The 27439-nt window shown below is 40.7% G+C and overlaps 1 protein-coding gene across 2 annotated transcripts; it reads left to right on the top strand.

Moving 5' to 3' along the window:
* The first annotated feature begins 1560 nt into the window (after positions 1–1560).
* Positions 1561–6590, top strand: LOC127773075 (uncharacterized). Of its 2 annotated transcripts, XM_052299089.1 has the most exons (3): positions 1561–2911; positions 3600–3706; positions 5954–6590. In XM_052299089.1, the coding sequence occupies exons 1-2, from the start codon at positions 1597–1599 to the stop codon at positions 3683–3685; spliced, it is 1401 nt and encodes a 466-aa protein (XP_052155049.1). In that variant the 5' UTR covers positions 1561–1596; the 3' UTR covers positions 3686–3706; positions 5954–6590. The 2 variants fall into 2 exon arrangements, with proteins under 2 accessions (XP_052155049.1, XP_052155048.1); XM_052299088.1 differs by lacking the exon at positions 5954–6590 and having other exon boundaries at positions 3600–5929.
* The last annotated feature ends 20849 nt before the right edge of the window (positions 6591–27439 follow it).

The following is a 27439-nucleotide window of genomic DNA, read 5'->3' as shown; positions in this document are numbered from 1 at the left end:
TCAGTCAGCATGTCACTGCCATCACATAAGACTATACATGGTGTGTTAATTGAAAGACAATGAGCTCATTTTTTGTCATTGAAAAAGATGATGCATAATTCTGTAAATCATGATATCTCAGTTCTCTGCTTATTCATTCTCTTCATACCTGTGATCACATTGTTTCAGCTAGCAAACAATTCACTATTAGCTTGATATTTTTTTCCTGCAAGGTCAGTGTTAGCTTGCTGATGGTAAAAGAACTTAAAAAGTATCTCTATGCTTGGTTAGGAAGCATCAGGTACTACTAGGTGCCATTGTGTGCCAATCTAGTGTTACTGGTGCTCTTGTAGGAAGATAGTATGAAAAAGTCTCTATTATTTGAGGCGGATGGTTAGGAATTCGAAATTCATTTGAACATGTCTCTGTGTGCAAACACAATTGTTTTGCTTGCAAAGGTGGTGTATATTTTGTCTGGTTTGGAAGAGAAATTGAGCCGGCCTGTTATTTTTCTCACTCACACAGCCAGGGTTTACGATTCCGACAAAATCCGATCGAATTTCGTGAAATTTCGATATTCTGACGAGGCTCGAAAGTAGAAACCGTCTGAGATTTCGAGGAGTTTCATCCAAATTCAAATTTGAATTGATAAAAAAAGAAAAAACAAATAAAATCTTATAAATACTATGATATTCATAGAACCTATTAGGATATAAATATTCGAAAAAAATGATGTATTGTGTTTTATTTACTGAAACTTACATTAGGAAAGAAAAGAATAAAGAATTAAAAAAAAAGGAAAACACTTACATGGGCCAGATTGTATGTACTAAGCCCAGCTAGTAGTTGGTCCAAATTACATATTATTGGTCATTTCGATGATTTTGATCGGAATTTCGCCAAAACTGACCGGTTTTCGAGAACTTGTCAGCAAACTCAGAGAATTTGTATTCAAATTTTGGTTTATGAAATTTGTTTGGAATTTACCGGTTTTCCACCAGATTTCGCGAAATTTCGAATTCCGCCAGTGCCCGAAACGGAAGGGCATGTCGGAATCGTAAACCCTGCACACAGCACAAACTCAATGTCACGGTTCAAATTGAAGGAGAAATTTTGGTTAATAATTCGGTCTTACGTGCTGGGGGTGCAAAAGGATGGTCATAACTGGGCCTTGAGGTTTAGTTGATCGATAGCCCATAGCTTGGGCCCATCTGTCGGCCCATATAGCGTAGAATTTTGGCGGGAAAACCAGTAAGAGCACTTTTCCCCTCCGAGTTTCAAACTCTCAATACGGCCTTTCGCCTGACATGTGGACCCAAAAGAAGAGAAGCTACAACAACACGGCAAAGCAAGTACAAAACTGAATAGGTGCACCTAGTCCACGTACACCGGGTGTCAGTGTCACGACCCCCCGCTGCAGAACACCGGGCGCTCGGTGGAACAGGTCCACGCTCGCGCTGCTCCCCTCTGCCGCTGTCAGAGTCTGAGCTCACCTCCGTGAACCTGGTCCACCGTGAACCAGCACCTCCTCCTCGGCTTCTCCTCGACGCCACGCGGCTCCCTTTCTCTCTCGCTTTCGCAGTTCGCCGGCCTCCTCCACGGCTCCACCGGCGCAGGATGCAACTCCCGCTCCGCCGCGCGCTCTCCGCCGCTGCTTCCGCGTCCGCGCCTGTCCGGCGCGCCCTCTCTGCCGCGGCCGCCGCCGCCGCGCCCGTTCGGCGCGCCCTTTCCACCGCCGCGGCCGACGCCGACGCCTCGCGCCATCCTGGGTGGGTGATGATCCACAGCATCCACCACGCGACGGAGGCCAGAACTCCGTCGCCGCGCGCGTCCCTTCTTCTCGCCGAGCCACCGTGTTCCTCCTACCTCCTCCTGCCTGACCACCTCGTCGACCGGCGGCCCGGCCCCAAACCCGGCACCGGCATCGACGTCGTGGGGTTGCTGAGCGCCGTGATCTACGCCACGAGCGGCGACGGCCTCCTCCTCTTCGCCTACGTGGACTCCCACGCCCCGCTCTCCGTCGTCTCCAAGGCCTTCGCCGCCGGCGCTACCCCTACTCGGGAAGGCGAGCTCGACCTCGACGGCCTCAACCCGCAGGATCAGGACCTCACGCGCTTCGTCTGCAACCCCATCACCGGCGAGCTGTTCCGCCTCCCGGACATCGACGGCACCAAGAAGACCTTCTTCTGGCGCCACACCGGCCTCCTCACCCGCTCCGCCGCCGGCCATGGGCCGCCCGACAGCTACGCCGTCGCCATGCTCCGGGAGCACAGCAACAGCGGGACCTTCCACATGTGGCGGTTCCTCTCGCGAACCGGGAAGTGGGACAAGATTGACGGCTTGCCGTCCCCGCTCCCGCTTGTGCGGCGGCTGGACATCGACACCGAGGCGGTGGCGTTCGCCGGACGGCTGTGGTGGGTCGATCTGACATGGGGCGTCATCTCCGCCGACCCGTTCAGCGACCGGCCGGAGCTCCACTTCGTCGAGCTCCCGAGGGGCAGTGTGTGGCCAATGCCCAGCGAAGATCTACTAGTAGAAGTGCAGAGTATTCATCGGCGCGTGGGGGTCAGTGAGGGGAGGCTGCGCTATGTCGAGGTGTCCGACAAGGATCCTTTCGTGCTCAGCTCCTTCGCGCTTGATGACGATGGCGGCAGCTGGACGCTGGAGCACCGTGTGGCGCTTGGTCGAATCTGCGAGGTGAAGGGAGGAGGACCAGAGGACACCCCGCGAATTGCCGTCATTGACCCACTAAACTCGAGCGTCATTTGTGTCATCGTTGGCAAACATGTTCTTTCTGTAGACATGGAGATGGGGAAGGTGCTTGGGTCTTCGCCGATAGAAGAAGGTGAAGGCTCACCCTGGTTTATCACCTCTATCCTTAAATCATGTGTGCTCCCACCGTGGCTTGCATCAAGCAAAATCCCCGCTGCTGGTAATCATCTTTCACGCGTTCATGTTTTGTTTAAGATGATGCTTTTGTGATATGTGTGGGTAAGGATGCTAGAATTGTTAGATCCATAGCAACTTTTATATTTTTCCATGTTCTCTAAAATAATTGCATGGTTATAGGCAGCTTGTGAATAGCAGATGGACCACTTCTTATGATTAGCGTTTACAAAATACAAACCTCACTCTTAGTGGTGGGATAATTTGCTACTTCCTCTGTTTCACAATGTAAGACTTTCTAGTATTGCTCACATTCATTTGGATGTTAATGAATCTAGACATATATATGTGTTTAGATTCATTAACATCTATATGTATATGGACAATACTAGAAAGTCTTACATTGTGAAACGGAGGGAGTAGCTGTTTGTAATTCAGGTACATGGTTAGGCCTTGGTGAATGATTGTCCTAAGACACCAAGGCGCTTACCCATAGCATGTGAATATATATTAGCAGTGTAAACATGAACAAATTTCAGAATATTTCCTGAAAAACTAAAATTCAGAATAGAAGTGTGGTGTCGTGGTCTCTTTCAAGTATATTTGACATGCGAATGCCATACTCTCGATGCCTCAGTTTGCCTTTGGCAGTTCAGCTATTTCATGCAATGTATGAAAATGTGAGTTTCTAGTTTTGTTCTTGCTGTATAATTGTTCATGTCCTTCAATTGAAGGAACATCTGCGAGCAACAAGGGTGATGCCAAAAGCAAGACCTTATCAGACATATTGGTTCGTGTAGACAGGGACAAGAAGAATTGAGGTGAAGAAGATTCTGTTACTGTATGCTTTCCTTTGCTACTGTTGTTTAATTCATCGTCTATTCCCTCATATACTGTGTTAAGGAAACCATGTTAACAATTAATTATCAGGCATTAATTTGCTGCTGACAATGAAAGCCTGTTTATTAAATTGCTATGTCTGTTTTATGCCAACCAATGATGCTATTCTGCCATGTCGTAGGAGTATGTATTACCAAATTTTAATGAGTTGACTTTCCATCATCTGAACATATTTGTATTTGCCAGATGCTGATATCTATATAAAGTTTGCGCTGGCCCAGTAAAAATTATTTAGTAGTATATCGAAATAAAGTCTGTCGTCATGTTACACCTGAAGTTATTGTCTATGGTTTTGTATTCCTTAACAAGGTTTTGCTGCAATAGAGGAATGGTATACAGAAAATAAACACAGTCCACTTAAAGAAATGGAAATAGGAATATGGTTCAAAAGATCTATAGACTATAGTTGCCAGATGGTAGTTATTACTCAATAGTAGATACAGAGTTTGCATTGGTCCAGTAACACTTATTCTGTAGTAAAACCTAAATAAAGCCTATAGTCTTGTTATTGTCTATATAACATATTGCTTAGTGTTTCTTGAAAAGTGATCATGTCGCTAATTTCTGTCGAACTAACGAAACAGTATACAGAAAATCAATAATGCAGCGCGCTTTAAGAAAAAAAGGGAACGTGCACATAGTACAATACCATCATTTCTGTTTCCTTGTTTTAATTAACCAACAAAATTCACTTCTTCTTTAGACTTCACTTAATTGCTTCTAGTACACTCATTTTTAGTAGGATAATTCAGTTCTGATGGCACATAACCATTGTCAAGACTCAAGAACATAGACGAAGTGTCCTCATTTTTTGAAGTGTTTACTCTGAGCCAGTTTATAATATGGTAGAGAATGAATGTGGCTTGTGGTGTTTAGCTGGAACATCTGCGCTCCATGAGTTCCTGTTTAGGTGACTTAGGCTGTGTTCGATTGTCCACCTTCCTAACTTCTCCTCCCTTGTTTTCCACGCGCACAACCCAAACTGCTAAACGGTGTGTTTTTTTTTAAAGTTTTCTATAGGAAAGTTGTTTTAAAAAATCATAATAATCCACTTTCAAGTTTTTTTTAGCTAATACTTAATTAATCATATCCTAATGAACTATCTCGTTTTCCGTGTGAAGGGAGTGTGTTCCAAACCTTGACATCTGAACGCACCCCTTAACCTGGGCAATTATGCCTTTGGATGATGATGATGTGTGTGTGTGTGTCGGGGGAGGGGGAGGGGGGTTCTTTGGAGTTTTCTTTTGCTCCCCTGTTCTTGTCAATATTTTAACTTCCGTTCTCCTTAATGAAATGAAACGCAGTCCTGTGCTTTCGAGAGAACGAATATGAGAATAATAGATGAGCAACTGTTGTGTCTTCTGCTGTCTTTAGGGTAGTGGTATACTACTACACTAAAAATTATCATGATCATGTTCTACTCTTGATCTTGACCTTGCATCAGTGTGCAAATTATAGCTTTTTTTTCTTGAACAGCATTGCATGACTTACTAACATACTCCAAATCAGGCCAATAAAACACCAACGAAGTAATCTTGATTTAGTTTCATCAAACAAATCATCACAATTTATTGTCTTTGTCTCGTATAATATTATGGGAGACTAATTATAAGAGCTTTCTGTTTTTTCATGAGTGATCCTGTTCTGATATTTTTCCTGGGACCAATAATTGATAGATAGTAATAATAATATCATGTTCATTGCTTTAATGAAAATACAAAGCGGTTATAGGGGAGTATGGTATTTCTGTTGGCTTGTGTGTGTGAACAAGCAGACATTATTAGGTGCACACAAACACAAGTACTAAGAGCTTAAAGGATGCCTAGCATTGTCATCATGATGAACCACTATCATTCTTTAGTCCTAAAGTATTATCACTTGTCAAGCCTGAAATGAAGCTTAGTATTTTAGAGAAGGGATCATGGGTGTAAAATCTTCTGCCGAATCAAGACATGAATATTAAAAAAAATAATTTGTTGCGTCATATTCTGCTGAATGAGGACAAGAACAAAACATAGTACAACACTACCTTTTCAATTTTCATGAGTAAAAAAGGACTACATATGGTCTGTCATAGTTTCCTATATACTTGCATTTATGTTGAACACCGTAATTGTTCCTTTATATACCAGTTGTCGTTCTCTTCGTATAATTATTGAGATGAATCCTAATCTTCTGTCTGATTCAGGTTTCATAGAAACCAACTGGCATGCGTTCTAATGAATAGGAGGCTTCTCGTTTTGGAAAACTTGGAGAAGTTGAGTGTTTTGGCCCTCGCAGTTTACCGTACAGTCTTATTTTTCGGACAAACTGGAACTGTTTTATGTTTCTATTTTTGTGGAGGCTTTGCTGGTAAGCACATTGAGGACATTGCAGTAAAAAGTGACCCAGTTCAGTCAAGCGTGTTACTATCATCAAGACTATATGTTGTGTTAGTTGCAGGACAATCCGCTCATCTTTTCACATGAAAAAGAGGAGGCCTAGTTGTTGAATATACCGTGTGCGTCTTATTCAGGCATCTTCTCTCTCGTCAGATACCTGTGATCACATTGTTTCAGCTAGCAAACAATTCAGTATTAGCTTGCTTCTTTTTTTGCAAGGTCAGTATTAGCTTGCTGATGGTAACAGAATTTAGTGTCTCCTGGTTATGATGCATCAGCAACCAGGTGCCAATCTATTGTTACTGGTAGGTAATATATGCAAAAGAAAAGAAAAACCTCTATTATTTGTGGCAGAAGGTTAGGAATTCCTTCGAATATATCTCAGTGGTTTAATTTAATGTGTACAAACACTAGTGTTTGCTTGCATAGGTGGTGTTTATAAGACATTCGGAAAAGAAAAATTGAGCCGAGGCTCATTGTTTTACTCACTCACACAGCACGAAATCCATGTGCACTCCACGGTTCAAAATGAAGTTTGTATGATATTCATGCAAAATGCTTTGTTATATTGGGTCTTGAGGTCTACTGGAGATAGCTCGGCCATGGATATCATACCAAGGAAAACGACCATTTTGCCTCCCTCCCTCATCTATAGCCGAAGCCTGATGTCTGATTAAACTCTCTCAACTGTAAAGCTAGATACATAAACTCATTTAAGAATCAAACCTGGGTTTATTTTTCATCCCAACGGTTTAAACGGTGGTTTCATCCTATATGATGCTCATCTGACACGTAGCATCATGTGTACATAACCTCTAACGTGTCCATTTCTCAATCTCAAAAATGGCCAAATCCCACGTGTCATCATCTTCTTCCCCTTCTCTCTCCTGCTCGTACATTCTCCCTCTGCCTTTTCGCATGCCATGGCCACCGAGGAGCTGCCGCCTTGAGCCAATGTGACTTCGGTGCACCACATACGCCTCCTCCTTTGTGCATCACCAGTCATCGGAAGTCGCGATGTTGGCAAGGTAAGACAGGTGCGACAGGGAGGAGAGCAAAGCAGAGTGGAGCTCGAGGCAGTAAATGCCGCCCGACGAGCTCAAACATTAGAGCAAGGCTAATATAACAATCGATCTGTTGGCTATAAGATTCTTTATAGTCTTCTCTTTATCTATTTATATAATAGTTAGTTCTTTACAATTAATACAGGGTCCAGGGTCCACTCGTCTTTCTCACAGAGTTTCTTGGTTCTTTCTCACAGAGTTTCTTGGTTCTTGTGTCCAAGTCGGCTGTAAGTTACAGTCCGCTTCTCCTCTCTCTTCTCTCTTCTCTCCTCCACCTCAGCATTTAGCCAGTTTATAGCTTACTATTATACTTGCTCTTAGAAGGCGTCATGACGCGGACCAGCAATAATTTTCACATGTACCACCAAAAAATTCTTGCTGCAGGGATGGGTGTGTGGACAGGGATGACGCGCACCAGCGATAATTTTCACATGTACCACTAGCAATAATCGACCATACTACATCCACGTCCACGCGGTTAGAGAATCCAATGTTGCGGTCTTGCGGATGAAACAAGGGGGTGATCAAGGCTGTCCACAAGAGAAATGATGGCGGCGCTCCTTCGAGCTTCGTCTGTCTGATCATATCAGGTGTGGGTTGGTGTAGCTATGGCCGACGTACGACGCCCGGCAGGGACAACACAGTGAACCGATCTCCCGTCGTCCACTCCTTATCATCCCATGCTTCCTGCTTCCAAGGTGCTGCCACAGAGCTCGATGCATGCGGATCAGCAATATCTTTGTGTCGACATCAAGTTTGATAACCCCTATATCCTAAAATATAACAACCTAAGACTAGATTAAATATATCTTAATACTATCAATCTGGATACATACTTTTTTTAAATTCATAATAAAACTAAGATATATCCCATCCAGGGTTTGCACTTTTGGAAGGCACCAAAATTTCTGTGGGTGTTGAAATTCTGAAATTTCGGATATTTCAAACGATTTTTTTAATGAAATTTTGACACATTTTATTGAATTTTGAATAAATTGTTACCAAATTCACAAATATTTGAAAAAAATGGAAATTTTGGACAAAATATTTGCTTGGCAGGGTGTGGAAATTACCGCGTTCCAAAACTTTAATCTCATTCCATCTAATATTGTGTTATAGTTTGAGGCAAAGTGAGTACACTATAGTTTTTCGCGCCACCGATGCACCAGAGCCCAACACTGCCGCCACGAGTAGGCCATCGTTTGCTAGACAACAAGAGGGTTGTGTTTTTCTTTTGCTCTCGGTGACATCTGGATAGTCTAGACAGATAGTATCTTTTTTCCCTATTGTTTGCCACGTGTATATCCCCTAAGTTTTTTTTAGCACCTTGAAATGAAAAATCCTTGTTTTTTCCTAACACGTTTTTATTGTTTAATGGAGTATTTCGTACAAAACTCTCTATAAAATTTTGTTAAGAAACAAATTATTTATTTTCAAAATTATAATTGTTAATATTCAATTTAATTATACACTAATTATCCGTCTCGTTTTATGTGTGGCTAATTAGACTATAGCAATATATCATTCCAAACACGGCATGAGTTAGGGCTATTTGGATGCTTGTTTTTGTTTATCAAACTTTTTATAGCTAAGGTGTGGCATGACACAATTTATGTGGCTAAAAAATCTTTGGCCACAAGTTAGGCAAGTATTGGCAAAGATATGTATATATGACAGGTGGGGACACAAAACAAAAAAGATAGCGCAGAAAAAAGATGGCAGCCAAATAAACACTAGGATAAGTTGATCAAAGTAGTTTATCAAAGTTGTCCCCCTTACGCCATCCCCAGTGTGGATCTTTGGCTCTTAGCCCTGAAGACGCCATCAACTCAAATCAAGACGTGGCCAATCTCGACTGGGGGTAGTATCTCGTGAATAGCTAAGCCAAGATGCAACCTACCTCAATTGCACAACCCCACTGGTCTTGCTTATAGACATTAGGGCGTGCATAGCCCCACTCATCTTATTCAAAAATACTTCCTTCGTCCCAATATAAGTGCATCTAGAATCGGATGTGATATTTCATAGAACAGAAAATCTGGACAAATAGTTCTACTATGGAATATTGCCTTCAATCTTAGGTGGACGGAGGGAGTATTAGGGTATCTCCATTGTTTGTTTTTTCCTGCAGTAGTCGAAAAAGAAATGCTTTAGTTTCACACTAGATGGATCATATGGAGTTAGAACTACGGTTACCGATAAAGAACCAACCTTGGATTAGCTCCGAGTTCTTCACAAATGCATTGCAAGAGTAGGTCACAGTTGATAGCATGACCAAATAACATCTTTTCACTAATTCACTCTGAATGAAAGCCATTCAAAATTTTAGGTTTACTAGCAGTCTGGTTTGGAAATTTGAACAGTTCTACCAAGTTCCAGGCACATAATTCCTATACATGCCATGCACTTGGGGAATATAAATTTTATTAATTAATTTTACGGCATGTGCCACCATTTCAATTATTTTTGAACCTTTTATGCTTCCAATATTGAGATGGATTATTTGTAATGGTACTTCGCAACTGTGCCCCTATCAGTTATCTTGTGAAAAGTTTTGCCTATGTACTAACTATTTCAAGATTGTATCATCAGCCAATTCTCAGGGTCTCCTTACTGCTAAACATGATTATGCAGTGATAAATGTTTTTCATGTAGTTGTGCTGATGTGATTGGTGATTCATGCCACTCCTTACTATAATGTACTATTCTAGGTTTTATAGGTCACAGAGGAAATTCAAGAAATAAGATTTAACATTGCAATTTCAGCAATGATGGAATTTGTGAATGCTGCATACAAGGTAACCTTAAGCTATGTTTACATGCATAGTTTCATTTATAAATTCTGTTGCATATCCATTTTGTAGTTGCCTACACATTATCTATTTAAGTTCCATGCCAGATGACTTGCTATTAAATAAGACACATAGTTTTATTTTTTTATACACTGTTCCCATATGAACATAAGTTTAAAAAATGTGTCTGCTTTGTTAAAATTCAAGTTATTTGCCTTGAATTTCCAAAATATTTTGCTCAGATTATTTTACTATATGTCTCCATTGTTATATTATCGCTAGTCAATGATTAGTTGTTCAGACAGGAATATGGAACTGGTGTCTTGAAAGGGCCTTGATGTCGCCTAGAGCGGGGGGGGGGGGGGGAGGGGGTGAATAGGCGTTCCTAAAATTTACTTCAAATCGCAGCGGTTAAAATCAGGGCCCGGAACTTCCTGGCAAAAGGTCCGGAACTTCCTGGCAGCTTTTTCTCACAAGCAGAGAAAGCTGCCCGGAACTTCCGGAGTTCTTCCTAGGAACTTCCTGGCAGTTGTGAATTGCTATTTCAAGCACCTCACAACAAGTAAATTAAATCACAAGGAAGCCTAAACCATAGAGAGGTACAACATGTCTCAAACAAGAGTAATACACATGAAAATACACAAGATATCACAAGTGATCGTACAATGGGAGACATGATAGCACAACTAGGCAAATAAGGAGATAAGCATCACAATCACAAAGATAAAGAGTGAGAGGAGAAAAAAGATTTGTTTTCCGAAGTTCGGATTCTCCACCGAGAATCCTACGTCTCCGTTGAGGAGCTCCAAAGAGCCGAGTCTTGATTAACCCCTTGCCTCACCAAGCAAAGGCCTAGGAAGAGGTCTTCGGTATTCAAGCCAACACCCCTAGGTACTTCTATTTGGTTTCAAGTGACCACTAAGATCCCCAACTTGAACACCAAGAGAACACCACAAGTGAGGCTTGCTCTACCAAGACGACCTCCTAAACCTCAGCTCGGAATTCACTCACCGTGTATTCCGTTTCCTTTCGGAGGTGGAATAACGCCCTCACAAACTTGCTCGGGTCAATCCACAACCTTGTTGGAAACTCGCGGGCGACACCTAACCGTTTAGGAGGTCACCCTCCAAGAGTAACAAGCTCCAAATGACAGCCCAACGAGATACCCCAAGTGCTCAAGTCATCCTAGCCTTCAAAACCTTCTCCAATCCTCACCACCACCCTCAAAATCACTCTCTCACTCAAGAAATACACAAGATCTGGGTGGAGGAAGCAAAATCACATTGGGAGAGGCTAGAACAAGCTAGGGAACACAAGAACTAAAGTGGAATGGCCAAAGGGTGACCTGGGGACGAGATCAATATATATAACGGCTAGGTGATGTCATCTAGCCGTTACTCACAAGTTTGAACTGGAAACCTGCCAGGAGGTTCCGGGTAAAAGTGCCAGGAACTTCCGGGCAGCACTTAGGAAAATTTTCAACCTCACCTCGGCGCCAGGAAGTTCCGGACAGAACCTCCGGGTGGGACTCTCTGTCCCGAGTAGAGCCATTTTCATAAACAGCTCCTAAAAATATTTCAACACTTGGACACCACTAAGAGCACTTGTGTTATCTCAGAACCACACTTTGAACCCCTCTTAATAGTAAGGTTTTTCCTAAACTCAAAGCAAAAAGGTAAACTAGTCTTACTCGGCTCCAAGTCTTCTTGCCGCTTTGTTTTGGGGGGGTCTCCAAGCATCCTAGCCCACTCCTAAGCAACCTGGGACTAATACACCACTAAGAATGTCATCTTCTTGCTTCACCTTGAGGGTTGTCAACGTCAACGCCAGTTCGCTATTGGGACTATTCTCACCTACACTCATTAAGCATATTAGTCCCAAATCAATTATACCTTTGCTTTGATCAATGCCCACTTTGGATTTTGACTTGATGTTCATCGAAGAACCACATCCTCTTGATCCTCGGCATTCCATCTTGCGGTCTTCTTATAATTGATACGGATTACTCATAGCTTCAAATGGCCTCGCACGGTCCATCATGACCATCATGACAAAGCCTTCACTCGCCCTTCACCACCGGATTCGGTCCATCGGCGCCAAGCCTCTTGCTTGCCCTTCACCCCACGCATGGTCCATTGTAGCCGAGCCTTGCTTGCCCTTCACCGTTTTGCCATAAATAGTCACTTCATACTCCGCATCATCAATGCCTTCACTTACTCCTCATTAAGGTATAATGTCCATCTTCTAGCCGAGCCTTGCTTTCTCTTCACCGGTTTGCCATAGGTAGCCATTTCATACCCCGCATCATCAATGTCTTCACTTGCTCCTGATCAAGGTATAATGTCCATCTTCTAGCTTCAATCTTTTAACTTGATGCCGGAACTTAACCTAATCTCACCAACTCATGGAAATAGTTAGTTCCAACAATGGGTTGTCATTAATCACCAAAACAATCACCGCACTCTTAGGATCATAGATATTCCAATCTCCCCTTACAAGGCAGTTCTAGTACATAGATCTTTCAATCTCCCTCTTTTTGGTGATTGATGACAACACTATCACAAAATACGAATTTAAAGAGAATACTCTAGTATATGTTACCATGAGCATGAAACATATACTAGAGGGTTGGTTTCATCAACATATGAAACGAGTATACACTTTCCCCTTTATCTCTCTCTCTTTATACTTCTCCCCCTTTGGCATCAAACACCAAAAGATTGAATGTTTGGGTGGGAGCATAAAGAAAAAGAAATCATATCAAGTATATAAGAACTACACAAGTCCTATACACTTGAAGGAGAAAAGGTTTAACATATCTTTGGTGTTCCAAAGAGGCTACAACAAGATGAAACTCTATCAAAAGCGTTAGTTTCAAAATAGCAAAGTACAAATAGCCTCGAGGTACACACAAGAAGATATACAAGAAAAACATGTGCACCAACACCAAATAAAGCAATTGAACTCATCGAAATTCCATTAGAAAGAGTTGGAGTCCAAAGAAACACCAATCCAAATCAAGCTCTTTTTGGTTTTTTGCATATGAACCACACCAATTGATAGAAGAATACCAATCAAAAGAGATAGGCCTAGATAATAGTCACAATTGGTAAGAACCCATATGCACATATAGCAAATACATTGATTAGTTAAACTCGCTTAATTTGGAGCAAGGCACAAAAGCATGATTCCAAAAAAAATATTTTCTCTTTAATGCATCTCCCAAAACTCACTTAAAGGAGGGCAAAAAGTATGTTGGGCATATAATGCTATAGACAAGTCATGTATGCCCGAAAGAAATGTCTCATAAGCCAAAACCCAATAAGTAGTGATGATGAAGAGACATATCAAGACTTATGAAACATTACAACATAGGATGAACTCCTTCTAAATACGTGCATACCAAAGAGTGAAAAGAAATCTTATGCACTTTCACAAAAGAAATGAAGGAACACAAGAATCCATCCTATATTATGAAATCAAGGTTGCAAAGAAAATTCATAGAAGCAATAATGAAATCTACCTTAGGAGTCGTCCACTTCCGACATGAGACTAAAAGGATAAACTCAATTTAAACCATTAGTCTTCCAAGGTATAGAATAAATTTCCCCTCAAGGTGTGCATATAAGGATAAATTTAATGCATACATATGCATTTTACTCAAATGAGAATCGGGGAGGAGTTTACACTATATTTTGGGTCAAGGAGGCAAATATCACCAAAAGAAATAAATTTAAGGACTAGAATTGTAAAGCACACTTTCATAAACCTCACATCTCAAGATGATGGTACTTAACCAATCTCATCCTTCATCATCCATTCCTTTGCTTGTCATAAATCAATCTCCCCTTGATCCATCATTTTCTCTTTTCTCTATTTGAATCAATAGAAAAGAGAAAGCACCAAAAGCACAAGAGTTTCACAAATAATGATCCTTTAGATGTGGAGGAAAATTGGATCACTTATTCGTGAAACCTCATAATATAAATTAAATTCTCCCAAAAGTAATGCACACATACGGTGGAAGGCAAATTTATGTGCACTATTTGACATTTAAATCAAGCAAGGGAATTTAATCTATATTATGAAAGGTAGCTAGGTAAAATATAAGATGAAAAGGTAATTGAATTACCACTTGTGAATAGCATACATTTGAGAATGTTTCAGTTCCCATGAGACTAAACATAAAATACACTTAACAAGAAGTTAGTCTCAAAAATACAAAACATAGGACATGCTCCCCCTAAATATGTGCATGCAAGCATTTGAATTACTTGATAGAAGCATGCACTTGTCTAATGAAAAGAAATGAGGAGTACACCCTATAATTTGAACAATTTGCACATAAATGATTTGCAAGAATATACATGTGCCAAACATTGGGTAGTAAAAATGCATGTAAATTGCCACAAGATAATAGATGAATGCATGGCAATCTACCATAAGAAAGAATATTCATGACACTTGAAGCTTGTATATGTAGAGATGATGTAAAAGATTTACCATTGGAGCATACAAGTCCTTAGTAGACCGGGACTTCCGGTTGACACATGAAGGTAATCCAATCCATGGGCTGAAAAATCTACAACAAACCTTGGAGATAGATCACACGATAATGCACAAATTTCATTGTGGGAGCATTGCACATGTCTCAACCAACATGCATGTACATGGATCACAATAATTAAGAAAGCTGAAAATTTGAAGATGTTCAAATCTTGGAAACTCAAAAAATAACTTAGAAGGAGCATTGAAATGACATTCAAATGACCTTTGATAATTTAGACAAAATTTGGCAATGAAGTCCAACTATAGAGAATCGAAAGTCACAATGTAAGCTCTTTCCAAATCACAACAACACAACCCATTTTGAGATATAAAGATCACGAATTAGCTCAAAGTAAAGTTTTTCTGAAAATTTCTACAAGTTGAGAAAAGAGAGAAAAAGTCCGAAATAATTCAAGCTTGCAAAAAATATCTTTGAACTTGAGAGAAACTTCTCCAAAATTAATTTCACTAAATGAATTTTCTATCAAGTGTATGACTTTTAAAACAATGAATTTCAACCAAAGGATTTTTTTAAAGGTATTTCTAGTACATAGATCTTTCATGTCTGTACTGCAATTATTCAAATCCAAACAATCTTATATATGTGCTTTCGTGCAGTAAAGGCTTAAAATGTGCTTAAGAACTTTTATGCATGTACTTCTTTATTTTCTGCTTAGCACTTGCTAAATTCGCACATAACCTCTTGCAATTTATAAACCTGATGTTAGTAAAACCCAATAGGAAGCCTTGAATATTCAAATTGAACTGCAAAAGAATGGATGACAAGATCAGTTTAACATGGCATTGGCAACAATATCTGTACTATAGTAAACATGTTTCTTTTACTTCTCTTATAATGCTTTCTTCTTACAGTGGGACACCCAACCAAAGTCGGTTTATTGAATCCTTTGTTCTGTTGCTTTCTTCTTTTGCACCACACATGGCTAAGGAGCTTTGGTTTCACCTTGGGCACTCAAGATCATTGGCCCACGAGCAATTTTCAGAGGTAAGCCTAAACATTCCATGCTTCTGCACATCGGCCAGAAAGTGTGCATTACCTTCACAGCAAATGATAGGTTCATGGTGTTCACCATGTCTGATATTAGAAGTTCTACCTATGGGTATGATATAAACTCTTCCATGGATTACCATAAATTTTAGCGAATTGTTGTGAGATGAATGATGCAACTGCAATTATTATGAGAGTGCCTTCTCTAGTTGCTCAGTCTCCGTCAGCTTCCAGGCCATCTTCTCCAGTAGCAGCTACGTCAGCTTCTCCTGCAGATCATTCCCCGGTAGCAATGAGGTCTCCTTCTCCAGTACCTCAGTCTCCGACAACGGCAAATACATCTACCATTGTTGTTTTGTCTTTACCTGCAGGTATAACAATTACCACAAATATTTTTTTTATTTTCTTGTTGATCATTTTTTTTGTCACTAACTATAAATACCTGTCTTTTTTTTTTGTCTGCATCCAGGTGATGCAAGTAGTGGCCTAAGCACTCATGACAAAAAAAAAAGGAAGAAAAGGGCAAGGAAGGGGAAGGATATTGATGATGGTGGTGGAGATGAGAAGAAAATGAGAACCATAGCTGAAGTGGGGAATGTTTACACGAGATGTGTTACATCCATGCCAAACAGGAGGAGCAAGGAATCCTCCAGTGATGTGTGAGTTTCAAATTTCCCTTTTCTCTTTTTGCTAATTCTTACATGTTGCAGTGAACAACAAATGGTTGTTTCACACTACTGTTTTTATATGTCCCACCACATTTTACATACTTGTTTCATCACATTCCCAATTATGTTGCATCAGGCATGCACATACATAGATGACCACTGCATATTGCCCCTCTTTTATGTTTCAGTACAATGGTTATGATTGTTTCAGAACATTTTATCCATATGTTTGAGTAGACTGTACATGTTTGCTGCATCAATACCTTTTGTTTTTTTTTGTTCAACACACTACCTCCATGTTCCAGTTTTTTTCATACTACTGTGTTTAAATGCTCCAGTATGTCACATATACTTGTTTCACAACATTTATGATTATGTTACATCAGCACTGCACATACATGTGCAATGCACATTTGTTTTTTTTATGTTTTAAAACTATATTATTCATACTTGTTTTATCACATAATCCCATTTTGTTACATCAAACTAACATGTTAGTTTGATTACTTCCATATTTTCCATATCATGCTACCACCTCATGGATGGATTCCATGTTTCACTAAGTATTTTTGCGATGCAATGAGAGCTAGAGGTCGAACAATGAAGTCATGGCTTGTTGGATACAGATGTTCAACGATGAATGTAGAGAAGAGAGCAAGATGCAATCAAACATAAAAAAAATATGTCTTCTCTCCTTTCTTAACGTTTTTTTATCTAGCTTTTGTTACATTTTTTTAATGAGAATTGCTAGCGCACGGGATCCCGTGAGGGATAGAGAGTTACGGGATAGTTAAATGAATCTGCCCACATCAGCTTTAGTCTCCTACCACGCTACCTTCTTTTCTTTTTTGTAAGACATTGCATGTGGTCTCCTATCGCAAGGCCACGTGCAACCACCACTCACTGGAAAATTAGCCAGTGTTGTCTTTGATGTGAGTACAAGGTCCGACCTAGCCCCATACACAATATATATGATACCTACATGTACCAGACCGGGTACCAAGTATCATGTCCAGTATCAATGAATACTAAACATGATACCAATATGTATCATATCTAGGTACTAGGTACCATACCCGATACCTATATGTACCAGACCTGATACTTAGGTGTACCATGCTTAATACTCATGATACCTATATATACCATATATGGGTACCAGGTACCATACCTGATACCTATATGTACCAGACCTGATACTTAGATGTACCATGCTTAGTACTCACGATACCTATATGCACCATATCTAAGTCTCAGGTACCATACCTGATACCTATATGTATCATACCTGATACTTAGATGTATCATGCTTAATACCTAGGTATCATATTTGATACACACTGGTAACGTGCTTGTATAGGCTGGTACTAGCCCTACCCCAAAAGTAGCCACGATCCAAGCAACCCATCTATCTGTTTATCCATCCATCCATCCAAAACAACAAAAAACAGAGAAGACAAAAGAAGTCTAGCAACCATGGAGCTAGAGATGTTGTTGCCAACATGCTACCTGATCGGCATTTTTGGCAACAGCCATGCTATGCCTCGCACCATCCATCCATCCCAAAAGAGAAGACACAAAGACAATATCAAAATCCGATAGCAATAGAGCTGAAAGGCATTGTCGCTGCCAAGGAACCTGGCTTGCTTGTACTCCCTATCACCTATATAGTCCATGGCAAGCTCTCTCCATCCTCCATTGTCAACGTCATCATCTCCATCCTCTTCCTTCTCCAAAGAAAACAAAGGGCGTGCCACCGAAGTGGAAGAAGTAGAGGGCAAGAAGAAGGGGGATTGAGCCCAGAGCGATGGCGATGTGGGGGAGGTCGACATAAATGGTGGTTGCACGGACCTTCACCAGCATGAGGCGGAAGGGGGACAAACGAGCATGAGGGGAACAAGGGAGAGAGAGATATAGACTTGGGGGGAGGGGGGATGAGCTTTACGAAGGTCCAGAGGATAAGGCAATGTGTGTGTGGTGGCCTGATACTCTGATCTGTTGAATGGATTTCGTCATTAATTTATCCCGTTAGGACAGGACACCGTTGCGTAGATTTTCTGTTTTTTAATGTGCTTGATTTTTTTGCTTCCTAAGCTTTTCTTTTGCAGACTGAGTTGATCGTTGAGCCAGAGAAGTTCACACCTCAGAGCTGTTTAAAGCTTCAGACGATTAACAAGGAGGAAAAACTCGCAAAACAAGATCTGGTATGTTTCTTTTTTTTCTCTATATTGTTCCTTCTTTTCATGAATTGGTAGGTTTTTGTTGCATTAGCTCACACTAAAATGTCTTAGACTATACATATTTATTGTTTCAGTACATATGCACAGAGAATATCTGACATTAGTTCATTTTTTTATATCTCCTAGCTCTTCTTCCCAATTGTTTGGGACGGGCACTAGGTGTTGTTATGCATGAATATTCTTCATGACCAGATCAATTATTTCGACCCAAAATGCAATGACTCAAAATGGTTCCAGTACTCTCAGAACCTGGTAACTATGTTAGCACGTTCCATTTTATTATGTTCAATTGTTTCAGCACAACATACATTTGTATCTCACAACTCATTAACTAATGTTCCTGCATTTGTCAAAGCATAGTAACTATGCATGTTCCATCTTGTTTTCTACAACTGTTTCAACACAACATATATTCTTGTTCGCAATCCATGAGCTAATGTTTCAACATTTTCCTTATGTAATGTAGCTGATTAACTTCTCCAAGGTTGCGCTTGATGCCAAAATTGCAATAAAAGATATAACAAAGTTTCAGAACCACTCCACCACAGTACCCACTACAGTCCAATGTGTAAATTGCTTTTAAATTACTTGTTTCACCTTTTTTTTTTTCATTATACTGTTTTTCCTATCTCATCACCTTGTGCCATCACTTATTTTTTTCTCCTAGGTTTGATTGTGGCTTTTTCTGCATGAGATATATGAACAATTGGGATGGAACAAAGATGGACTATTTTGATGACAGTACGTCAGTACCATGAACATCTACAGGAAGATCATGACTTACCTGTTGGCCAATTCACATTTGGCGACAACCGACTTCAGACAACTCCCTCCAAAGCAGTTAGGGATTAGTCTGGCCTCCCACCTCCTCAATTTATCCGATAACTTTCGCATAACTTTTGTCTAGTCTTTTTGTTTGATGATATTTTGGTTATCCTATACATATGCAAGGAATATTTGTGTTGGCCAAAGCAAGAAACAAGGGATTAGCTATGATCGCTAAATACATGTGAAGCTAGCTTGATGCATGGGCCATGCAAATGTGTGGATGTATCAGTCTGGCCAACCATATGACTCATGTACTCAACTATATATGTGTGCTAAATATATACATATGCATGAACCAGCCAACAAGAGAGTGGAGTTGCATATATATATATATATATATATATATATATATATATATATATATATATATATATATATATATATATATATATATATATATATATATATATATATATATATATATATATATATATATATATGTGCGATTCATGTGCTTGCGCTTGTGGTCGTTTACTTAGCAAATACGTATCCGTATAATAGATGATCTTTCATGGACTTAAAGAAGCAGCAAGCTGGGACTAGCACTGGGCTGCATATGGGCTGGTGCCAGTAGTTGCGCTGCTCGTGTGTATGTGCAGCCGGATATTCACGCCAACGGGAGTGAGCTACTGCCGTGGGGATAACGTCGGATGACTCATTCTTATCTGGATGATTCAAATGAAGGCAATCCACAGCAACTGAACCCGGAGGCATCGGATCGATCTGACGTGCGGTCGTAGCGGCGCCAGAGAATGCGCGTCTACCCGTTAGGCCACCCTATGCCTATAAAAGCCATCGAAAGCAAGCCAGGCCAAGGGGAGAAACACACATCCATCCATCGACGAGCAACCCTTCATCCGCGTTCATTCATAGCCATATTCACACACATTCCTCACACATTCAACGACACAGCCATTGAGCAATTCACTCGCCATCAACACACACATATGCAGCAGATCGATATCAAAAGTAGCTCTTCTATTCCTCATCTGATCGATTTGCACAAGCGGCGCAGATGCAGCCTCATCGAAGTAGCCAAGCGGGACCGGCTCGACGGGAGGAGACCTCACCGACAACAAGAGGCAGCATCAGATCATGGGCATCAACAACCTCTGTACCATGGGTAATGATCCTGTGGCATTCTTATTGATTTTTCTTTTTCAGTTCATGTATGCATGAGATGGCGATGGTGACGAGATGTTGGAGCACCGCTAGTTGGCGCCCGCACGCCGTCGTCGAGTTTGCCAAGTCTCATGGAAGTGTCATTTGTGGGACCGGGAGGCAAGCCGCCGTTTTTCTACGTCGTCATGACCGGCCGAATGACCTCGTCGTGCTACCTCGCCGGAGCATGTTGTCACGGCATCGTGAACGTCGTCGAGTCGTGCTCGACTGAGGAGGTCTCGTCGGAGTCGTTGGAAACGTCTCGAAGTCTCCCGCGTCTACATCAACCAAACACATCATCGGGCGATGGAGATTGTCGCACTGCCCTCAGAGCCATGGTGCTGCCCTCGTCGGAGTCGCCGTGCCAATCATCTGATCGACATCATCCAGTTGAGTCTCTGGTGATGACTCTACTCGTTGCTGTGATCTCACCGCCGACGTCCGCCGGCCATCTTCGGTGGTGTTACCATCTTCCTCACACTCGTCGTTGAGCCGCGTGACGAGAATGCCAATCGAAGCGCCGCTAGCTGCTCGGTGCCCGCATCGTCACGCCGGGGTTGCTAAGCCGTTCGTGATGCTGTGAAGCCATCCCTTCATCACACCGGAGCGCCATCGCTTGATGCCCGCACACCGTCGTCAAGTTCATCTGCGATGCTTTCACCTCGTCAAGCCAGAGTCATCGTGCCGTCCGTCCGTGTCTCCTTTTATCTATAGTAACATGATGAGATGCCATCTGTCTATGACGCTTCCACTTCGTCATGTCGAGATCGATGCCGTCCGTCCATGATGCACTCTCTCTTCATCACGCCAAGATGAGATGTTGTCCGTCCGTGATTCTCTCCCTCTTCATCGAGATCAATATGCCGCCGCTTGTTTGTGTATTGGAGCGTCGCTCGTCTATATCAACATGAAGAAAGAATAGTGCCGTCTGTGATGCCAATGTACCGTTCGTGTTAGATCTACACCAACCAATGTCCTCGGCTATTCCGCCGATGAGGCATTTACTTCTTCCAAGGTCGCCGTTACTATCGGCACACTCATAGAGCCCCTTTTGCAGGCTCGTCATCATATCAACCGGATCAATAGTAGATTCATCATCCGAAGGAGGTGCCAAAGCCACATTTGTTCGGTTATTGTCTGCACCAACTTCTTCATCAACATCTTCGTTACAAGTCCCTGTTGTATAAGGTACATGACGAGTCAGGAGGTGCTTAGCCATGGATATCCGGCTGCCATCTACACCAACTGTCATCGTCAACTCTTCGTTACTTTGATCCCATCAAGTCAGGAGGTGCCCAGCCATGGATATTCGGCTGTTGTGTACACCAACTGACTTGACCAACTCCTCTTCCCTTTAACACCATCCTGATGTCGTTGCTGTGACGTCACTACCATCCAAGCGACACGAGATCTATGCATGTTGAAGATCAATCCATCTACTCCACCACGTTGCTCAAGACTGATGAGGCGGAGCGGCGAGGGTGGGCGGAGCCTATATGAAGGCTACGTCACCAATACCGGCGCACGGACCGATGAGGCTACGGATGCGTTGCCGGCGCCCAGATATATATCCACAATCTTCACCAACATTCATCGTGCATGGAGAACGTGAAGCGAAGACGACGAGACGACCACATGCAGCTTAATCGGAGGTGCTCTGTAGGCCTAAACCTGTGGAAGTAATTAACTAGGAGTCTTTCGAGACCCCATGAATCAGAAGACCACTTATCCAAGTTTAGATTTGTCCAACGACAGGCTATGGAGCGCACATACATATATACATATATATTACATTGGGAATTTGTATTTATGATCCTTGAGATTAATAAAGCACATGTTCCCTATGTTTTCTGTTTATTTTGTGTCCTTAGTTACACTGGCACGCTCTCGCATATCGTTACCGTTTGTTATTTTTTTTGTCCTAAACACTTTTTTGTGGGAAAGAACCCAAATTATGTGTGCTCATTTTACTTTGAATGGCATTTTTTGGAATGTACTTATTTATTATGGATGGTAGTTGGAAAAGTTGTGCACATAAAGAGTTTTGAGACTTATCCAATCTGTCCATTCTCCTTTGCACATAAAGAGTTTTGAGACTTAACCAATCTATCCGCTTCACTGACATCGTTAGTCAAACACGGAGGTACAACAGCAAAGCACGGTGCCAGCCGCACGCAACAACTGCCTCCATGACAGTCACCACATTCTCAACCAGGAGCAAACCGTTATTTCTCTGCCAATCACTATTTGTTAAGGCATGCGGTGTTAGTGTATTTGTATAAGTGGATGTATTTAATACAAAGATTGATTCTCTAGTTAATTCTGCATGTCAAAAGATAGGAGTCAATGCTTAAGACACCTATACAATGTTATGTCAAGGTTTTAGATTATGATAAATCACTGTCGGAGTACCCTTTACACTGAACTTAATTATTGAGATTCGTTATCGAGAAAGAGCCGGATAGTGAATATTATCTATTTAAAACTGATGTTAATTTCCTTTATTTATATATGTCTATAACATTGTGTTTTGCTGCATGCCAATGACAATCGATCAAAAATGCAATGTTAGTGACGGATTATTGTACTATACTATTCCATTACATCCATATGTTTAAGATGTTGGAATCATTGCACCCCAAGATGCGGTTTTTCTTGGATTTTATCTTCTACAATATTCAGAAGGTGTTGATGCATGTTACTAGACTGCATCGTGAAGAGTTGAGCTTTAATACAACTTTTATTGGCCAGAACAAGATTTTTCTTCATGGCCCTACAGTGTCATTTGATGCAAGCCCATGTGCTAGGGATTATACAAGTCTTTACACTATATTTCCTGTAAGGTTTGGGCCAGTGTATTTACTGCATTTCGAATATCTCCTTGAATTCTTAAGGACATGTCCTTATGGGGTGAACTCTAGAGATTAAGCAATAGTTGTGTTTGTTACATATCATCCTAGTATTGAATCATATGTTGACAGGATGAAACAACTGATGATTTTACACAATTTGCTAAATGAACACCCTAGACATCATATGGCTAATGTAGTTGCTCTGGAAGGATATACTTGTAAATCCAAGGAGTTGTCCAGAACTCAATAACGTTACCAACCGAACAGGGTTCCGTCAACATGGTCGAATTCGTTGTATATTGATGATGCAAGAGGTTGTCTGCATTTTGCTAATAACTTTTTGAAGCATGCAAGAAATATGGTTCATATAATTCTTACTACATTATTCTTTCACTGGTACTGTGTTTTTCTCTAAATAGTTTCGAGAAGAACAAAACGAGGTAGCATTTTCTCTACACATGGCAAACTTTTTATCAACGATATTACAAAGGCTTGCTCGACTTGCTCAACGCAACCAAAATAGGCCATATATCATTGACTTGTAAGTGGATCTCAAGTCTTTTCCAATCGAGTTCAATCTCAAATCTCTCAATCAAGTTCAAAAGATGAAGTGTGATTATTTCTGTAGGCTTTCAAACTGAATGACGGACGTAAGGACGGGAAATTAGGTGCAACTATGCTAACTTGATCAGAAATTGACTTATCAGAATATCATTATATTCTTCTTACCATCATTGCATTCTTCTCTTGATCTGTAGGAAACAATCTAGAGGTATTTCAGTTGGAAAGTTGTGAATGAATGTTCTTGTATCTGTTGTTGCTAGTTGTTCTGGCCTCATGGAGACATGTATGGTATCAATATGGGGACATCCTCTCTATTTCTTTGTCCTTGTTGAGACGATGACCAATGTTGTAGGGTAGTATGTGTTGTAGCATGGCGGGTTGGCGTAATACTGGAATGCAAAGAAAAACAGCTAGATAAATTAAGCGGCTTCTAACATGGTTATTTTTCTTTACAATCTAGCGTGATACCATCCCGCCATAAAGCAACACATACCAGCCTGCAACATCGGTCATTTGTCTCAACAAGGACAAAGAAACATAGAGAATGTCCCTAGATTGACACCATACATGCCTCCATGAGGCTAGAGCAACTAGAAACCACATATACAAGGACGTTCATTCACAACTTTTCAACTGAAACACCTCCAGATTTCTTCCTACAGTTCAAGAGAAGAATGCGATGATGGTATGTGGAATACATTGATAGTTTGAAAAGTCAATTTCTGATCAAGTTAGCATAGCTGTACCTAATTTCCTGTTCTTACATCTGTCATTCGGTTTAAAAGCCTACATAAATAATCTCACTTCACCTTTTGAACTTGGAGAAATATTTGAGATTGAAATTGACTGGGAAATATTTTGAATCCACTTACAAGTCAATGATATATAGCATGTGTTAGTTCCGTGGAGCAAGTCAAGCAAGCCTTTGTAATATCATTGGCAAGTAGTTTGTCATGTGTAGACAAAATATTGTCTTGATTTGTTCTTCTAGGAACTGTTTAGGGGAAAACACAATTTTAGACTTAAATATATTTTCACCAGTGAAAGAATAATGAAGTAAGTACTATACGAACCATGTTTCTTGCATGTTTTAAAAAAGTTATTAGCAAAATGCAGACAACCCCTTAGATTTCAATGTATATCCTCCCAACGCAACTACATTAGCCGTATGATGTCTAGAGTGTGTATGTAGCACATTATCTAAAATTATTAGTTGTTTCATTCTATCAACATATGATTCAACACTAGGATGGTATGTAACAAAGGCAACTATTTACTAATCTCTAGAGTTCATCCCAAGGACACATCCTTAAAAATTTGAAAGAGATGCTCGAAATGCAATGGGTACACCGGTCCAAACCTTGTAGAGAATATAATGTAAATACCTGTATAATCCCTACATACAGACCTGCACTAAATGACACTGTAGAGACGTTTACTACAGTAAATGCATCATGATGAAAAATAATGTTTTGGCTAGTAAAAGCCCCATTATAGCACAACCCTTCACGATGTAGTCCAGTAACATGCATCAACAGCTTCTGAATATTGTAGGAGGCGAAATATAAGAAAGACCACGTCTTGGGGTACAATGATTCCAACATCTTAAAGATCTAGATGTAATGGAACAGTATGGTACAATAATCTGTCATTAACATTGATTTTTTTTATCGAATGTCATTCACCTGCAGCAAAACACAATGTTACAACGTTATAGACACGTATAAATAAAGAAAATTAACATCAGTTTTAAATAGATAATACTCACTGTCCGACTCTTTCTCGGTAACGTATTTCAGTAGTTGAGTTTCGATGTAAAGTATACTCCGACAATGATTTATCATAGTCAACAGTGCATAGGTGTCTTGAGTTTTGACTCCTATCTTTTGACAAGCAAAATTGACGAGAGAATCAACCTTTGTATTATATTTATATCCACTTGCACAGATACACTAACACCGCATGCCTTGACAAATAGTGATTGTAGCCCCTGTAAAAAAATGGCAAAAGAGCATAAACACCAGTATATATTAACAAAGAACGAATGAGAGATTGAATAAATCTTGTTAATACGATGAAGTGCATCAATAAAAAAAAAAGTGGCGTACACATTACTCTAAGTTGTTTACATGTTATAATCATGTACAGACATTAGTTTCAATATTGTTAAAAATTGAAAATCTAAGATAATTATGTATATACACATTACTAAGATGAAGTGCAGCAGTGCATTCAAAGAAGTGGAGCACACATTACTCTAAGATGTTTATAGATTATAATCATGTATACATATTAGTTTCATCATTTCTCTCTAGATTAAAAATTAAAAATCCAAGATAATTGTGGTTAGCTTCAGAAAGAAAGGAATTACGTCATACTGCTTTGTAACTAAACCGTCAGCCCAAAAAGTAGACAAATTTATGCATGACTTGAGAATTAGAGGGGATCTTTTTTACCTAGACTTGAGCAAGTAAGAAGATGGCGCAGGCACATTTTGCTTCACATGGACTTCCTTCACCTCCTCTTGCGTGTTCCTGCAGTTAAGACAACCCAAAGGACAGAATCAGCAAAAGAGCATAAAGAGTAGCAAATAGCAACAAAGAACGAATGCAAGCATGATTCCCTCCCAATGCGAAGGGCTGCACCATCTTCACCCAAAATTTTTTTAGTAAGACAAAACCCTCTATAATTGCCAATGCATTAAGAAAGAAAAAGAAAAGAAGTAGCAGCATGTTTGCATTACACATGGGAATAGCATAGTCCATTCTCGGTCGCATTCAAAGGCAGATGGCGAGGGAGGTATATTTGAACAAGAAAGGAAGAAGATAGGTATATTATGGGAGGGAGCCCTTAGTAGATCTAAGGAGAAACACACAGCTGAACCAACAAACACCACGGATGACGTGTACAAGAAGAGGTACCTTCTTCTTGCATAGCGTAGAGCTGCCGGAGAACTCCATCCATATGAGAGCTGACATTGCTACAGCCTTACCAGCTGGCATACAACTTGGCGCGTGCGCTTCCGTCCCCCTCTCCATCGCCGGCTGAGATTTATGCTCACACCCCTACAGTGTTTTCAGGTGCTTAAAGTGACATGCTCGCTTGGGGGAAACGGGAGTAGAAGCACAGCTGCATTCCACACTGCCACCTTAATCTTTAAAGTTATCATGATTTTTATAATAAAGGAATTGTACCCTTGTTAAGTTGCACTAGATGAATCTGAGAGTTCAAATTAGTTTATTTTATCCCTGAATGTTCCTTTCTCCTTTTTTTTGTGGATGGCTACTTGCAATGCTATACTTATATTTGACGTTTCCGCAATGCTTATGTTTTAGAGGAGTTGCTGTCGAAATTTCTCCTTCTTCATTAAATGTATTTCTATTTAGTAGCATCCCAGTGTCTTTGTAGTTTCTGGGGTGTTACACATCACCTCCTACGTGTTCCTCTGCGGTCAAGATAAAGACAACCCAAAGAAAAGAATCGACAAAAGATCAAACAACGGTAGATAGCAAGCAAGAATGAATGCGAGATTGATCACATCCTGCAAGTAAGGCGAAGCGCAACAAT

The sequence above is a fragment of the Oryza glaberrima genome, chromosome 5 (assembly GCF_000147395.1).
Source record: "Oryza glaberrima chromosome 5, OglaRS2, whole genome shotgun sequence".
Lineage (NCBI taxonomy): Eukaryota > Viridiplantae > Streptophyta > Magnoliopsida > Poales > Poaceae > Oryza > Oryza glaberrima.
The sequence above is the reverse complement of the archived record's forward strand: the minus strand, read 5'-3'. Positions and strand labels throughout refer to the sequence as shown.